This window comes from Rhinolophus ferrumequinum, chromosome 10, assembly GCF_004115265.2.
Source record: "Rhinolophus ferrumequinum isolate MPI-CBG mRhiFer1 chromosome 10, mRhiFer1_v1.p, whole genome shotgun sequence".
Taxonomy (NCBI): domain Eukaryota; kingdom Metazoa; phylum Chordata; class Mammalia; order Chiroptera; family Rhinolophidae; genus Rhinolophus; species Rhinolophus ferrumequinum.
In genome coordinates, this window is record NC_046293.1 from 5,496,035 (window position 1) to 5,512,037 (window position 16,003).

Sequence of the window (16,003 nt, forward strand, 5' to 3'; positions counted from 1 at the left end):
ATCCCCCTGACAGCTGAGAGGGGCTGACAGGAAATCCACCCCCCAGGGCACTGCCCAGTGACCACCAGCTTCCCTCCTTGCAGGGCCCCAGTACGGGACGGTGGAGAAAGCCTGGATAGCCTTCATGTCGGAGGCGGAGAGGGTGAGCGAGCTGCATCTGGAGGTGAAGGCCTCGCTCATGAACGAGGACTTCGAGAAGATCAAGAACTGGCAGAAGGAGGCCTTCCACAAGCAGATGATGGGAGGCTTCAAGGAGACCAAGGAAGCAGAGGACGGCTTTCGGAAGGCGCAGAAGCCCTGGGCCAAGAAGCTGAAAGAGGTGCGCCCCCTACAGGTTGCTCCACGCCCAGCCTGCGTGCCGTGCGCCCTCCTCGCTGGTGATGTGGTCCTGCAGTCCTCCCCACCAGCAGCGTTTGCCCCACTCCAGGAATTCCTGCCGGCTGTTAGCATCAGAAATAGAAAAAGGGCCACCCCTCAGCCAGAAGCCTTAGTGGCTAACATTCACCCAAGTTCAAGACTGCAATTTAGTGCTTATCAACCCATTGTACAGTCAGGAAACAGGATCAGAGCCACGTACTGGCGAGAGAGCCCAAAACCCACGCTCCGAACCACTAATCATGCCGCCCCCAATCCTGAGAATTGTCTGCTAGAGAGATGTAAAAGCTCCTTTGGGCTAGTAGAAAGATTCATTACACTTTTTCTTCCTCTTGTACGGGTTTTTCTCTCTTCTTTCCAAATGATACTGAGATTCGTTTATTTGAAAGTAGCAACCAAAGCCATTGAGTCTTGCCCAGCCTTGGCTAGCTGGAGGCTGTCAGACATACGCACTGTTGTTCCCCCCCCCCACCCCCAGCACTTGCGGAGCCCACACCCCACTCCTCAAGTAGAGGTGCCACTTCCTTCCATGCCCTGCCCTCTGGCTTTTCTCAGGAGCTGTGCTGCCTTCCTCCTCCTCAGAATCGCCCGCCAGACCCGCACACGTCTGTGTCTTCAGGTTATAACAGGCTTTCCCTCTCTGCTCCTGTCTCGTGCCCTTTCTCCCCCTCCTTGTGCCTGGACGCATTTGTGGTGACACTGTCCCCATGAGGCCATGGCTACCGTCTCATCTCTCCTCTCTAGAATGCAATCTGTGACTTTGGCTCACGTAAGGAAGCTTCCATGAAACACACACACACACCTCACTGTCTATATGTATGTGTGTATGTACAGTTATATACACAACATAGCCATTAAAACACGGAACGTGTGGCCTGTAACCCTCCCTCCCGATATTACCCCCTCGGGTTGGCTTTCTCCTTTGAAGCGTTCTTCACATTTTCTGTTCCCACTGTCTAGTCTGCTGTTCCCCCAGATAGCCACACCTTCACGTTTGTGCGCCCTGTCCTCCGGGGTGGCTTTCTCCAACTATTGTAAATGCAGTGGTGCCAGCCCAGCCCACCATGGCGTCCCTCGCTTCTCTTCCTTCCTTTATTCACCCCCTTGGCACTTACCGCCCTCTAATTTACTCTGTACTTTCTTCCTTGTAGTCGTGTGCCCAGCTAGACCGTAAGCCCCATGAAGGCCCAGCTTCTTAGTGCCTAGACCAGTGTTTGGCGCACAGCAGGCATTCCGTCAACGTCTGTTAAATGAACTCCTTTGTTCTAACCAGTTGTAATCATACTGGACATACACCTTTGTACTGCTCTCTCCTCTCTTGAAAGCACTTCCCGCAGTCGGAGTAGCCTCTAGCGAGGATTTTGAACTTTCAGAAACACGATGTTCAGCTCATTCTCCCTGTAGGTAGAAGCAGCAAAGAAAGCCTACCACGCAGCGTGCAAAGAAGAGAAGTTGGCGATATCGCGAGAAAGCAATAGCAAAGTGGACCCATCCCTCAACCCTGAACAGCTTAAGAAATTGCAAGACAAAGTAGAAAAATGCAAGCAAGATGTCCTTAAGGTAAATCTTGCACGTGTCGTTAGGTGTTGAGTGCGTCTGCCTCTCCGGCTCACGTGTCTGGCACCTGGGAGCCTTTGGTGCCGCTTAGCTGCATGGGGGGGTAGAGGGCACATCAGTAAAACACACTCCTGCCCTCAAGAAGGTTGCGCCATGAGCCTCTCACCTCACTAGAGCCCACTGTGCCCACCTCAGGATGGGCTGAGCTGAGCGCTGGGCGAACAGGGGCCGTTGGCTCCAGTGTGCAGGGAACGAGGAGCTAGAGCGGCTGGGGTTGCTGCAGGCCAAGAGCGGGAGGGGACAGCTTGTGCGGGACTCGGAGGTGTCAGTGTCAGCAGTGGGAGCCAATGTATGAGCTGGTATGGAGGGTTACGAGGACCAAATCGCCAGTGGCCTTGAAAGGCAGGTGAAGAAAGGAGCTTGAGACACTGCTGGCAGGGTGCCCCTGAAAGAAGGGAGGGCAGAGGTGTGGAGGACCAGAAGGGTTAGAAGGATTGCTCTGGCTGTGGTGGAGCCAGGCCTCACGCAGGGTGGAGGTGGGAGAGGGCGCTGGGCAGCCCGGGGCACTGGGACCGCGGGGACCTTGAGGGCCTGGAGCCGGGAGGGTTTGGGGCAGCCTCAGCGGTGAGAGCCCCAAGGAGGTGCGGGCAGAGGCTGTGGGAGCTCGGGAGAGGGGGACAGAGCCTTTCAGTCGAGGAGAGGCAGTGAACAGGCATGTAGACTCAGGGGTGCTCTTGTTTCTTCTACTGTGAAGGGGGGTTATCCACCGCAGTGGCTTAGTGAGGAGATCACACGGGGCGATTGTCAGGGGCTCTGCAGATGCAGGTGGGGCTCTGTCTGGAAGGTCTGAGTCACGAGATTTAAACACCAGACAGCATCGTGTCATTTAATAGTTCCCAGGAAGTGAAGGCCGACGTGGACGAGCGTCTGGGCCTGTGCCCTGGGCCCCCTGCTTTGCTGTGTTCTCAGGGTGGGGGGCAGAGGCTGCCACTGTCAAGGGGTACAAAGGAAATAGGTCGGGGTGCTCCTTAGAGGCTGGGTCACAGCTCCTCACTGTGCTTATTTATAAAGTCACCCAAAGTGGCTGGCTTACTAGTGTCACCTGATAAGGAAGTTTATCTAGATGATGATGAATTCAGAAGTGGCGGAAAAGGACAGAGGGGGGAGGACCCGGGTGGTGTGGAGCCTGGCTCGCTTTCTCTTGGCCAGAGGGCGTCGGTCCGAATGGAAGCGACCCTTCAGCGTGCAGCGTGTGTGGCTTCTCTTGTAGACCAAGGAGAAGTATGAGAAGTCCTTGAAGGAACTGGACCAGGGCACCCCCCAGTACATGGAGAACATGGAGCAGGTGTTTGAGCAGTGCCAGCAGTTCGAGGACAAACGCCTGCGCTTCTTCCGGGAAGTGCTGCTTGAGGTTCAGAAGCACCTAGACCTGTCCAATGTGGCCAAGTAAGTGTCCTTTTAGCTGAAAGCACGTCGCCAGGAAGTCAGGGGAACGTCGCTTTTGAGTAAAGAGCAGTTGCTGCTGTGCAGACTTGGGACGGCAGTTTGTCAGAAGGTCTGCTCCCAGTACAGTTCTCCTGCCCTGGGGGCCCATCTGCTGAGCCCGTCTGCCAGTGCCCGGATCAGCTGGTCACTGCCCTGAGCCAGGCGGCCTCTGCCACGCGATAAGGGGGCTGTGCTCTGCCAGCTCTGGGTACAGCACTGGGCAGGAGGGGGGGGCCGTGGCTCGGACCAGCCACAGTTGGTGGATTTGAAATCAATCAGAGCTGACTGTGAGGCCCCTTATGAGGCCTTTCCATCCAGAGCAGCCGGCTGCCAGCTCTGTCCTTGACTTCTCAGTGCTTCTGGGCCGGGGCGGCACAGACCTCGGAGACTCAGTGCTGAATCATGACTTGGGGGCCCGGATATTTCTCCCACACTTTCCTGTCTTTGGTGCCGAGACACCTTTGTCAGGGCAGAGTTCTGGGCTAACCCTAGACGTAGACATCTGTCATCTATAGAGCAGCATTGTTTAGAATCAACTCGCCAGGCAAGGCTTGTTCACAGGAAACTATATTCCCTCTGTCTCCTGTATAAAAAATCTGAAAGCAAACAATTATTGCGGAGCTACACTGCCACCATTTAATCTTCATGACAGTCTATGAAATAGGTGGCATCATTCCCCATCTGATGAGGAAGCTGCGGCTGAGGGAGCTTGAATGACTTGCCTGAGGCTACACCATGGGCTGGGCCAGGGCTGTGGAGCTCCTGTGTGTGGAGCAGAGGCCACGTCAGTACTCGTCCCGGTTGCCATGCCTGCCCTCACTCCATCCACCGAGTCACCCTGGCAAGCAGATGGTACAGTAGTGTCTGGCGGCCACTAGAACAAAATACCACACACTGGGTGCTCACATGAATAGAAATGTCTCTTCTCGCAGTTCTGAGGCCAGGCCTGAAGTCAAGGTGTGGGCGGGGCCGCACTCCTTCTGGCGGCTCCGGGAGGGTCCTTCCTGCCTCTTCCAGCCCCTGCTGTTTGCTGTCACGCCTTGGCCATCCTTGGCTGTAGACTCATCACTTTAGTCACGTGGCCGTCTTCTCTGTCTTCACATCATCTTCCCTCTGTGTGTGTGTGTGTGTGTGTGTGTGTGTGTGTCCGTCCAAATCGCCTCGCCTCTTTTTTATAGAAAGATGTCCATAGATTAGGGCCCACCCTAATCTCAATAACTTGATTACCACTATGTGGTAGGTAACACCCTACGTCCAAATTAGGTCACATTCTGCAGTTCTGGGGGTCAGGACTTAACATGTCTTTTGGAGAACACAATTCAACCCGTAACAGGTGGCCTTATGCCCACTCAATGGAGGAGGAAACTGAGGCCCAGAAAGGGTAAATGACTTGCCAGCCATGCAGATTAGAAGTGAACATAGCAGGCCCCGCAGTGGTCGGACATGGTCAGCTTCCCAGGAAGGCGAGCTGGAGTGAGCTGTCAGGCAGGAGACCGGCCCCACCCGGGGGCAGGTGGGCCCTGCTGCAGCCTTCGCCCTCTACTTCCGCCCTGCTGAGTGGAAACCTCCCAGCTTGTTGGAGCGATGAGGAGGAAATGGCCTGACGCTCAATTCTAGACCTGATTAAATGGGACCACCTGGATTGGAGCCCGTGTCGCCCAGGTGCGGGCACCTTTGCATTATCTGACACAGCAGAGCCAAGTTGTCACCACCTGGTGACTTAAAGCTGATTTGTCAGAAGCCACAGCTGTGGGCTTCCACACCATGGTGATTGTCCCTGTCTGTGGCCCGATGACCCCCTAGCCGAGCCAGGGTGGGGCGTCCTGATCTGCGCGTGAAGTCAGCTGCTGCTACGATGGACAGTGGCCATCCCTGCCTTCCAAAAGTCATGCTTCTCTCTCTGATTTAGCTACAAAACCATTTACCGCGACCTGGAGCAGAACATCCGAGCTGCGGACGCGGTGGAGGACCTGAGGTGGTTCAGAGCCAACCACGGGCCGGGCATGTCCATGAACTGGCCGCAGTTTGAGGTAAGAGGAGGCTGTGCCATGCCCCTGGCAGCCTGGCAGAGCCGGGCCCACAGGGCCGAGTCATACGCTGCCTTCTCGGTCCACCTCTGTGTTGGCCTTTGCCCGTCTATGAGGCAGCCATTACCGGCCATGCTAGAAAGAAGCTGATGCTTGGTGCCGGGGCTTCGGGCGTCGCCGAGGCCTCCCAAATCTCTAGGGAAGGTGCGGTTATGTTCCTTCTCCGTAAGGGTTTCGATGGGCACTTGCTCGTCATGGGCATTCCCCTCATGGTGAGTCCCAGGAGCTGCAGGACCTGCCGGACCCAGTTCCCTGCCCCTTCCCCTGGGGGATGGCGGAAGGGAGCAGCCACAGTGCCCACTAGGCTTGGTGGGCCAGGGGCGCTGCCTCGTAGTTTCCAGTCCAGGACCGAAGGGGGTGTTACCTCAGTGTGTAGCAGGGGGACTTGTCCTTATTTCCGACAGGACATTCACCCAGTTTTGGTTCAGGATTAACTTTTCCCATTTTCATGGGTGCGAGCCTTCCAGTATCTACATGCAAAATGCCTGGGGAGCTCAGACTCTTCCAGCCTTCGGATTGGGTCACCAGGCCCCCTGCCCTCACCTCCCACACGGATGGTAGCAGAGCAGGCAGTGGCCACAAGTCCTGCCGTTCTTGTTTGCTCCCCTCCTGTGCTGGGAGGGCTCGCGGGGCTGCGGCAGCTGCCTCTCCTGGCAGGGTGCTGGAGGTGACTGTCTCTGCCTTGGCCTCGGGTCGGGTGGCTTCCCCGGATCAGCAGCAGCCAGAGCCCAGGCTGCAGTCAGGTCCCGCCTCACTACTTACCAGCTGTGGGATGCTGAGTGAGTCATTTGCCCCTTTTGTGACTCAGTCTTCCCCTGTGTAAAATAGGATGACAGCAGCAGCTGTCTCCTCAGGTGGCTGGGGGCTCTGTGACCTGCTCCGTGCTAGGTGCTGGCCCTGGGCCCACCACACAGAAGCCCACTTGGCCCCATCTTAGCCTGTAGTTGTCAGTCCTGACATGCGTGCCTCTGTTTTCTGGAGTTTCCTAAGAAAGCTGCTCCAGATGACGGTGTGGGTCCATGTAGCTGAGCAACGCCCCCTCGCCCCCCCGCACCATTTCTAGGACATCTGCTCCCCACAGGAGGCCAAGAGCAGGCTGTGCCCCTTCCACAGAGGCACTGGGATAAAGCACAGGCCCGGGGGCCTCCTTCCCAAGTGGAGTGGACGTAGAGGAGAAAACACACAGTATCCGCTTCCCCACGCCCCAGCCCCCCCGTGATGGCTCATTGGGAGGAAGCCAGTTGATGACACGTCTTGTGCACACAGCTGGGATCTCACCCCACAGGGGGTGTTTACTGCTCTGGGAGTGACTAGGGAATCACCTGTGAAATTCCACCCCTTCCACCCCCATCCCTTCGGGTGGTCTGTCAGTGGTCAATGCCCAGAGAACGGAATGGTCTGGAAAGAAGATTTGACAGACTGTCTCACTGGGGTGGGTGCCCGGGCCAGAGCCTGCAGGTAGCCCTTCTCTCTCTGGGTCCCGTGGGCTGGGAACCAGTGTCCTCCTGGGCACACACAGTTCTTACGGGATCATGCTTACCTTTCGCTAATGAAATTATTTTTTTTTTATTTTCCATGCCACAAGGATGAAGTAAGTCTCAACTTTATAGCTAACATGTTGAATTCCAAACTTCCTACAGTGTGTGTGCAGCCCATGTGGGTCTGTGTGGTGTCCATAGCCTGGTTCTGGCAACCATGGTGGTGGTTCAGCCTGCTGTTTTTATTGTTTTTTTGTTTTTCTAGATATTTGGTTTTCTTTTTTCCTTTGATTCAAGTATCACTTTTTTTTTTTTTTACTGGGGTAATATTGGGGAACAGTGTGTTTCTTCAGGTCCCATCAGCTCCAAGTCGTTGTCCTTCAATCTAGTTGTAGGGGGCGCAGCCCACCACCCCATGCGGGGATTGAACCGGCAACCTTGTGGTTGAGTGCTCGCGCTCTTACCAGCTGAGCCATCCGGCCGCCCTCAGCCTGCTGTTTTTGTTGTCCACGTTAACCGCTGACTCTTCCTTTCAAGGTCAGCTAGGGGAGACCATATTGGCCCTTGTAAGCCATCCAGTCAGGACAGATTTCTATTCAAAAGGTCACTGTGGGGACGCTAAAGTTCTTAGTCATCTTATTTGAATTAAGAAAGTAATTAAGTAGGTGACCTGGTCTGGAGTCAGGAGCCCAGGTCTGCCACCAACTCTGTGTGGATAAGTCACTTTTTCTTTCTGGGTCTTGGTTTCCTCAACTGAGAACTTGACAGGTTAGATTTGATGTTTCTAAGACAGCGTCTAACCTGGAGGTTCTGTAACTATTAATACACATGAGCAAAGCTAGGGACTCGGTCACACCAAGTCTTATTAACTTAGAGCTGTTTGATAATGGGCGTAGTCTTCCTTAAACATGCCCACACACATGCTTTTCTGGAAAATCATGCTGTAAAGCGCCCCCACCCCAATGTTTTTCAGGGCAGTCAGTAAACAGCTGCTCACATAGCAAACCTTTGGGGAGAAAACCCTTTGCTTTGTGTTGTTAGCTCCCCCTGCACATGTTCAGATCACAAAGGAAACGTTCTAGGGCAGCAGAGAGCGCCAGGGGTGGGCGCCGCCCTTTGGAGACTTGAGTGGTCGGTTACCTTACCTGCCCTTTGCTGAGGCGGTAGCCACCCAGCCCGATTTTGTTTGTACCCCAGGGTTCCATGCCCCCGTTGCTGGCTTGCTCAGGCCCCTGCAGCCAGCTCTCTTGCCTCCCTGGGAACCAGACAGTTTAGGGCATAGATGGGAAGGGTCTTCAGCTCTGAGGGCCAAATCCCTGGCCAATGGTCTAGACTGACGTGGCCTCAGGCACATGAACTTCCTGCTTTCTCTCCCTCGGTGGCTGTTGTGCAGGAGTGGTCCGCAGACATGAATCGAACTCTCAGCCGGAGAGAGAAGAAGAAGGCCACTGACGGTGTCACCCTGACTGGCATCAACCAGACGGGCGACCAGACTCTGCAGAGCAAGCCCAGCAGGTGGGTCCCCGGCAGCCTGCCTCCCTGGGAAAGGTCCCCTGGGCCCTCTGCACGTGCTGGGTTGCCCGTAGCTTGGACACCTGGGCCTGTCCAGACGCTCCCTGGGCGCCTGAGCTCTGCTAGGCCAGGCCCCAGGGCATGTCTGGGGAGGACCATCTGTTCACCAGGTGCTGAAGCTGCGGAAAGATCCAGAAAGGAAGCCTTTGCCACAAACACACTTCGGGCCCCAAGTGAGGGGAGGAGCTGCTGTAAGGTGCTGGTCATTATGTGTCCCCAGTGGCACACGCAGGCAGGTGGAGGTCACTGTCAGTGGCTTCCTTCAGGCGGGGTCAGGTATCCTGGCCAGGTTTGGACTTACTTCCCGGTGCTTTATGCAGATGCCTTAGGGGGCGGGGGCGGGGCACTGTCAAGTGTCCTTTTTCAAATCACCTCTCTGTTGAGAGCCTTGGTTATTTCTGAGCTCATCGTTCGCAGAAACTGAGTTTGGACAGAAGAGGTGCGCTGAGGTGATTAGGACCTCCTGGCAGGTGTGTGCTACGAGGGCCTGCCCCCGGGCCTCAGACTTCCCTGCTGCCCTCTGCAGAGCTGTGGCTCAGGCTGCCCCTCCCAGAGGCCCCCATGGCGGACCACGTGATGATTACCTCGTGGTCACGGCTTCCTGGGAAGTTCAGCACAGGTTCTAGAGGCCTCTCTGTGGCCCTGGGCACTGAAGCCCCTGCCAGGGCTCTCTGGGCAGACATGGCCTGTCGTCTTTCGGTCGCTCTGTGCCCACCTGGGCAGGTTGCTTGTTGACTAGAGCAGTAAGCACCTGCGTGACTGGGGACGGGAGTAAGGAGGAGAGACCACCCTGGGGAGCACCTGGGCAGGGGTCTAGGCTGCCAGGGCTGCTGCACAAATTCACCTGCCCAGCACCACCCCCCTCAGGAATTCAGCTAGAGAAACGTACTGAGGAGGGAGGAGGGCCTGCTGGTCTCAGACGGTGGCCCAGGTGTAGGCAGCGAGCCGGTTTGGCTCCTCTACCCCTCACCAGGCCTAAAGCCGATGAGGCCACTTGGGGTCACTCTGGTGTCATTTGAGGATTTTCCCCTCCTCCCCTCCCCAGCTCTGACTGTCCATCCAGCTTTCCGGGTGCCCTGTCCATGCAGCCCTTGGCTTGGAGGCAGAGGTGGTGCTGGCCGCAGGAGCCCTGCCCTGTGACTTAGTGTTTGGGTCCAGCAGCTCAGAGCTGCCTGGGGGATGCCGGCTCTCGGGGGCCTGTCTTAGTCCTTTACCACCTGTTCTGCACTTAGTACCTACAGTCGCTTCATCCCATCTCCCCTGGCTGTCAGTCCTCGGGCCGGGCTTGGGTCTAACTTCTCTCTGGTCCTCCCTGGCCTGGCACACGGTAGGCAGTTGGCACAGTTGTGCAGATGGGTTTTCTCCCTCTGGAACACAAAAGGGGTTCTTTATTCCTAGAAGGGGCTGTTCAGCAGGCTCGGCTCCTCGGCACTCAGCTGATTTTGGAAACTTCAGGTCCAGAAGAACTGGGGAGGAGGCCGCTGGAACCCCTGGTAGTCAGAAGGAGGGGTGTGCTGTGCTGTGGGGTGTGGAAAGTTCCGGGAGCCTCCCTCCTACTCTCCTCAGCAGGCCTCCGAGCCTCGCAGGCTGTTCCCCTCCCTAGGCCGGCCGAGCGTCAGACGCTGGCGGGCGGGCCTGCCAGCTCCCAGCAGTGGGGATGAAGGCCAGGTGGGGAGGGCTGTGGAGAGACTCCTGTGTGCTCCACCCCGGGCTCCTGTTCGGGGCTGACTGCGTCCAGGCGCCAGGAGGGCTGATGGGAATCTTGTTCTCTCTCAGACGCTTGAGGCGTGTGTAACAGCCACAGCATTGCCCAGTGTTTTGCCAATACAGCCTTTCTGCTCTAACAACACACTCCTCCCACCTGATTCGTCCCGTTCGCCCCGGCCCTATGATCCTGCAGCTGGGAGCATCAGGACCGCAGGGGCCTGAGCTGGGGTCCCCTGAAAGCTCTCTCTCTCCCCGTAGCGACCTTAGTGTCCCGAGCAACCCCGCACGGTCAGCGCAGTCCCTGGCCAGCTACAACCCCTTCGAGGATGAGGATGACACGGGCAGCACCGTCAGTGAGAAGGAGGACGTTAAGGCCAAAAAGTTGGTGAACAAACGTTTCCCTCTGGTTTCCTCCTCGCTCGCTCTGTCTTTCTCCTTGTCTCTGTGCAGGGTCTCGGCCCCTCGGCACTCACAGCAATGCATGAGGCCCGCAGGCGGTGGCCCAGCTGCCAGCTGTGGACAGTCTCTGGCTTCTGGACTTCTCGGGGAGGGGGCACCAGTTAACAACCTGTGGTTGCTTTTCCTCTGTCCTCCATTAACCCTTGTCAAGGCCCAGCACAGGAAGACAGGCCTGCTGGGCAGCGCGGCGCTGCCTGTGGGGGGCACCCGTGTGGCCCCGCAGGAGCCTGACGGCGGCGCTGTGCTCCTGCGGAGGAGCCCCCAGCCCAGCCCCTTCTCAGGGCCCCGGGTCCACCCTCTCTTGCAGCGTGAGCAGCTATGAGAAGACGCAGGGCTACCCCGCTGACTGGTCAGACGACGAGTCCAACAACCCCTTCTCCTCCACGGACGCCAATGGGGACTCGAATCCGTTTGACGAGGATGCCACCTCAGGGACGGAAGTGCGGGTCCGGGCCCTTTACGACTACGAGGGGCAGGAGCACGACGAGCTGAGCTTCAAGGCCGGTAGGTGGGCTCCCCCTGGCATCCAGGCGAGGGCTTCCCACCTGCCAGGGCTTGTTTTACTTCAAGTCTGGTAAAGTTCCTGCCGGTCTCATTTCCGGTTCCCACCACCCCCATCTCAAAAGTAGCAGATGCTCGGTGCTCGAGCTTAGCGACAGGTGCGCGGTGCCTTTGCCTAAGACGTCGCCCTAGCTGGCCGAGGCCTGGGAACAGCAGGGCCCGGGAGCAGGAGATGCTGGTGGGCAGGACGGCCCAGCTCCCCCAGACGCGCTCTGCAAGCAGCTGGCCCTGAGGTCCCCAAGGGAAGAGTCTTCTCCAAAGGCGCCCGTGGCAGAGCCACCTTGTCCGGACCCTAGCGTAGCCCTGGGCCAGCTGAGTCTCGTTTGGGGGCAGCACCTTTCACACTTGCCTCCTGCAGCCCCGCTGTGCTCACGTTTCCCACCCACTCACCTCCGTGGCCAGTAGCTGAGACCTGGGTTTACGGAACAGCCTGGATCCTGACTGTGTGTCTGCATGCAGACATGTTCTATGCTGTGTCTTTTTTTAAATGCTGGCGGCCATTCACCAAGATGGGTTGCAACACTGTTTGAAAACTTAGAGCCCGTCTTAGAGGCCTGAGCGGCCTCGCGCCCTAATGGGCCAAAGGGAGCCAAGTGCCTTCTTTTGCTTTTTCCCTCCCTGGAAGCCACCCCATAGCCAGCATCCACCCCTCAAAGGGAGGCTGGGCCAGAATTCAACCAGCAAAGGCTGGCATGTGTCCCTCTGCTCAGGTTAAACTCTGGGACAGACCCCCACATCCGACCCCCCCCACTCCACCCCAGCTGGTGAGGAGGTGGGGGGCCGCATCCTTCAGGGAGCCTGGAGAGAGGGGCTGCCAGCCTCCCTCCCTCCACACTCAGCAGGCCAGCCGGCTGTCCCCAGACACTTGGCCACAGGGTTGGTCATCAGCGCCTCAGCCGGTTGTAGAAAGGTGCCTTTAAACACCTTTGTCCGGTTTTCTGATGTCTTCGGTTGAGATTTCCCCCCACTTTGTTGATTGATTGATTTTCTAATTCTTTCTCAATCTTACCTATTGGTTCTGTCAGCAATTTTATAGGTTTCAAATGTTTCCTTCTACTCCAAGTGAACTGTCAGAAGCAAACTGACTGAAGGGAACATTTCTAGTCACCAGTTCACATTTAAGCAACTTGGAAGCTTTCCTGTTGGTTTTGTCTGGTTTCTGCGTTAGTTTTCTTTTTCACGATGTGACATTAGTTCCCGGCCAGTGCTGCTTTCTTCTGTCTTTAGCAGCACTGGCGGCTCTCCACTTCCCCAGGTCTGAGGTGCACTTTTCACCACATGGAGGCACCACCTTGCTCGTGTCTCGCTGTGCGCCCGGGAGCCGAGTGGCCTGCGAGGGCGGGATGAGAGAACCAGCGGTCACAGCGTAGGCCCTGCCAGGGGGGTGGGACAAGACGGAACTGTGCCCCTCGTGTCGCCCACCCTGCAGCCCCGCATTCACTACTGGTGTTGCTAAGTCAGATGCACAGAAGTGGCCTGGGCCCACCTGGGCCAGCCCCGGGATGAATAACCATCTCATATGCGAGTTACTGAGGGCTCACTTGTCCTGCGTCCCTTCGTGTTGTACCTCTCGTCCCCACAGCACCCCGTCCCCAGCTGAGGGCACCAGGGCCCAGGGGTGGAGCGGGCTGTCAGGTCTCAGCCCGTTGAGCCCGGTTTGGAGCCGAACCCCACATCCCCGCCGCCCCAGGTGTCCTGATGAGTATGGCCGCTACATAACAGGCAGGGAGATTTGGCTAGACAAGGCATGACTGCCTGCGAGAAAAACTGCAACTAAGCCTGCAAAACAGACCAAATGCCAGGGAGAAAAAACAAAGCTGCGAACTGAACGATAGACGAAGCCCGCCCGGTCCTGGAGAAGGCAGCCTGAGCTGGCAGTGCCCACACCCCTCTGCAGGGCCTGTGGCTCCTCACCGTCCCCTACTCCGGGCCGCTCTGTCCGCCCTGAACGGGCAAAGGCCAGACCTGACCTCCCGCCACCGCAGCCTGATCACACCTGTGCTCCTTGTCCTGGGTCTGTCTCCTTCAGGGACCAGCGCTCCATCTGTCTGTCATCTTTGTATCTTCTCCACCCCCAGGGCCTGCCCCGAGGTAGGGGTTCCCTCATGTTTAAACAAAGAAAGGATAAATCAAACTGCCTAACACGGAGCCCTGGGGAGATTCTAGAACCTGGCCAACAGTTTCCATCTCAGTGTCGGGAGGAATTGATGCTTTAAGTCAGAGGACCTGCCCTGAGCAGGGTGCTGCGGATAGAATGATGGGGGCCCGCCCCCCCACAGCCTACAGTCTGGACCCAGATTAAAGGAAGGCCCAAGACCATGGCAGCAAGTGAAGAGCCGGCGGCCAGGGCCCAGGGGAGGGCGGTGGCGTGGCCCTGCAAAAGGGCTCCTGTGACCCGGCCGGGACCATCAGGAAGGCACAGGGCTAAAGGCAGCTTTTAACTCTGAAGTCGCTGGGAGCCTGGTGGCGTCAGACCTGCTCGCTTCCGGGTCGCTGGGTGAGAGATGCCGCCTCAGCTCTCAGAGGCCCTGAGAATGCAGCTTCACACACCATTTAGTAGAGAAGTAACCAGGCCCTTGCTCCACCTTCCCCCCCAGGAGATTGCTTCATCCAAGTTAGAGACCCTCCCCGACCCCATGGGCTGGGTGAGGGGGCTAAGACGTGGGGGAGACTCTGACCCAGGGGTCAGTGTGTCACCTGCCGGCTCACCAAGACCCGCCCTTTTTGTCCTGCAGGGGATGAGCTGACCAAGATAGAGGATGAGGATGAGCAGGGCTGGTGCAAGGGACGCTTGGACGACGGACAGGTTGGCCTGTACCCAGCAAACTACGTCGAGGCGATCCAGTGACAGCCCGGTGGGCTGGCTGGCGGAGGGGTGGAGGCTGTGGTCCCAGGAAGTCCGTTAGCCATCGGCGTGGGCAGCAACCCTGTGCTCCAGCTGGCCGTGTGGGCATCTGCTCCTTTCCCTGCAAAAGATGATGGTTCCGTTGCTCTTGGCTTCATGGTGTCTCTGGAAGACAGACGAGCCGGTCATTTCACCTGGGACTTGGCAGCCTCTCCACAGCGCAGATGGGAGGCCCAGGCACAGGCCGACAGCACAACAGGCATCGCCGGCCCTCCCCGCCCCCGCTCAGTGTGTGTCTCGGCTATCATGGGTCTGTATACCCTTGACCTTGTCTTTCTCCTCCGCCTCAATGGTGGGTTCCACAGATTCCTTTCGCTGACGCGTCTCCTCCCCCGCAACTTAAATGAACAAATTTACATGCCATTTTCTGAGGTTTTTAATTTAAAGGCTGTGTACAGTTACCTGTTTATATACTTAAATTATGGCACAGATTGACGTACGCCAGGCTTGAGGAAATGATAGGTCTGTGTCTGTGCTGTACCGTTAACCGACTGTGCCACTGCCCCGCTCATTTACACAGAGCTCGCAGCGGAAGACGGGGACACGCTCTGGTTGGGCTCCCACTGTGATCGCTCTGTGCACGTGGGTTTTGGGTGTAACCATACGTAGTACTCCCCAGTCACCATATTTAAAGAAGTTCCTCTCTGTTCATGCTGAAAACTTAACTCTCGCAGAAAAGCAAAACAATAAACGAGGAAAAGAGGAAAAACAAGTTTAGCTCTTGCAAATTAACAATTCTCTCTGTTATTTGGAAGGTTAAAAGTGGAAGATGAACTTTTCAGATGGTTACTGTTAGACATAAAGTCACGCCTCGGTGTATATCTGTATATATTATTTGATATCCAGAGAATCTAAAGAGCTTGTCTACTGTTTTAATGAGATTTAAAGGCTCTTGACAGTGGGTTTAATTTGTAAACTGCACAGGCCTGGCTGGTTGGCTGGGCCTCCCTGAAGTGGAGACTGCCGGAGGGGCGTCCGTGCTCACTGCCAGCTGTCGTCCCCTCCATAGCAGGACACTGCAAACCCCCAGGTCTTTCCAGCAGATTCCAGTCATCTGTGTTCCTCGTGAGCAAGCAAGCGGGGTGTCACCCCATAGCACAATGGTCTCCTCTGAGCGTCCTTAGTCATCAGGGAGCAGACGCATTGCGGCAGGAAGCTACACTGTACTCGCGGGGCAGGAGAACTGTTATTCTGGTGACTCAGACGCTGGTGACACGGCCACCGCCGTCACCAGCTGTGCATTTACTCGATGTCTCCAGTGAGCTCGGTGTCTTGCTCGGGAAGTCAGTGCGTGTCTGTGTTTATCTTGAAGACTTACCAGCAGATATCCTCATTCCTTTGCTACAGATTACCAAAAATTGTCAAGTCTTTTCAGTTCAGGAGTTTCTTTAAATGTATAGTATTTTAGAAAATAAAACCAATAAACAGTTGATCTCGCGAGTATGACAGTGTGTGCCTCACGCTCACAGCAGCTGGTGGACGAGGCTTCGTCGGCACTTCCGCTTTGGAGCCCAGTGAGATCCTGGGCACAGACTGCCGCCCAAGGGGCCATGTCCCAACCCACTGCCCCTGCCAGGCCAGAGGGGGATTCTGAGGTACCTGAGCCCCTCGGGGGGGGGCCCTGTCCCCAAGGCTACCACTTCTTCCCTCCTGAGGCCCAAACAGCAGAGGCGTCCCGAGCCCCTGCTGTGCTCTTGGCCCTGGGCTCTGCTCTTACATTATCTGCACGAACGCCCGTCTCCAAACACCCCGGGGGTGGGAGAGTGTCTCGAAAAAGGCTCCAAGAGCCAGGCTTACCTGACGAGTCTCAGCGGGTC

At 56.8% G+C, this 16,003-nt stretch overlaps 1 protein-coding gene across 7 annotated transcripts in view; it reads left to right on the top strand.

Moving 5' to 3' along the window:
- PACSIN2 (protein kinase C and casein kinase substrate in neurons 2) overlaps nucleotides 1-15,629 on the top strand; it is a 111,736-nt gene extending 96,107 nt beyond the window's left edge. For 4 of the 7 annotated variants that reach the window (XM_033116824.1, XM_033116826.1, XM_033116827.1 and 1 more), the window contains 9 exons: nucleotides 84-319; nucleotides 1,780-1,935; nucleotides 3,203-3,378; nucleotides 5,327-5,447; nucleotides 7,090-7,095; nucleotides 8,376-8,497; nucleotides 10,520-10,642; nucleotides 11,028-11,224; nucleotides 14,017-15,629. In XM_033116824.1, the coding sequence (XP_032972715.1) occupies nucleotides 84-319; nucleotides 1,780-1,935; nucleotides 3,203-3,378; nucleotides 5,327-5,447; nucleotides 7,090-7,095; nucleotides 8,376-8,497; nucleotides 10,520-10,642; nucleotides 11,028-11,224; nucleotides 14,017-14,129 (1,250 nt within the window). In that variant the 3' untranslated portion in view covers nucleotides 14,130-15,629. The remainder of the gene's footprint in view (nucleotides 1-83; nucleotides 320-1,779; nucleotides 1,936-3,202; nucleotides 3,379-5,326; nucleotides 5,448-7,089; nucleotides 7,096-8,375; nucleotides 8,498-10,519; nucleotides 10,643-11,027; nucleotides 11,225-14,016) is intronic. The other 3 variants (XM_033116830.1, XM_033116829.1, XM_033116831.1) reach the window with 3 other exon arrangements.
- Nucleotides 15,630-16,003: the final 374 nt, after the last annotated feature.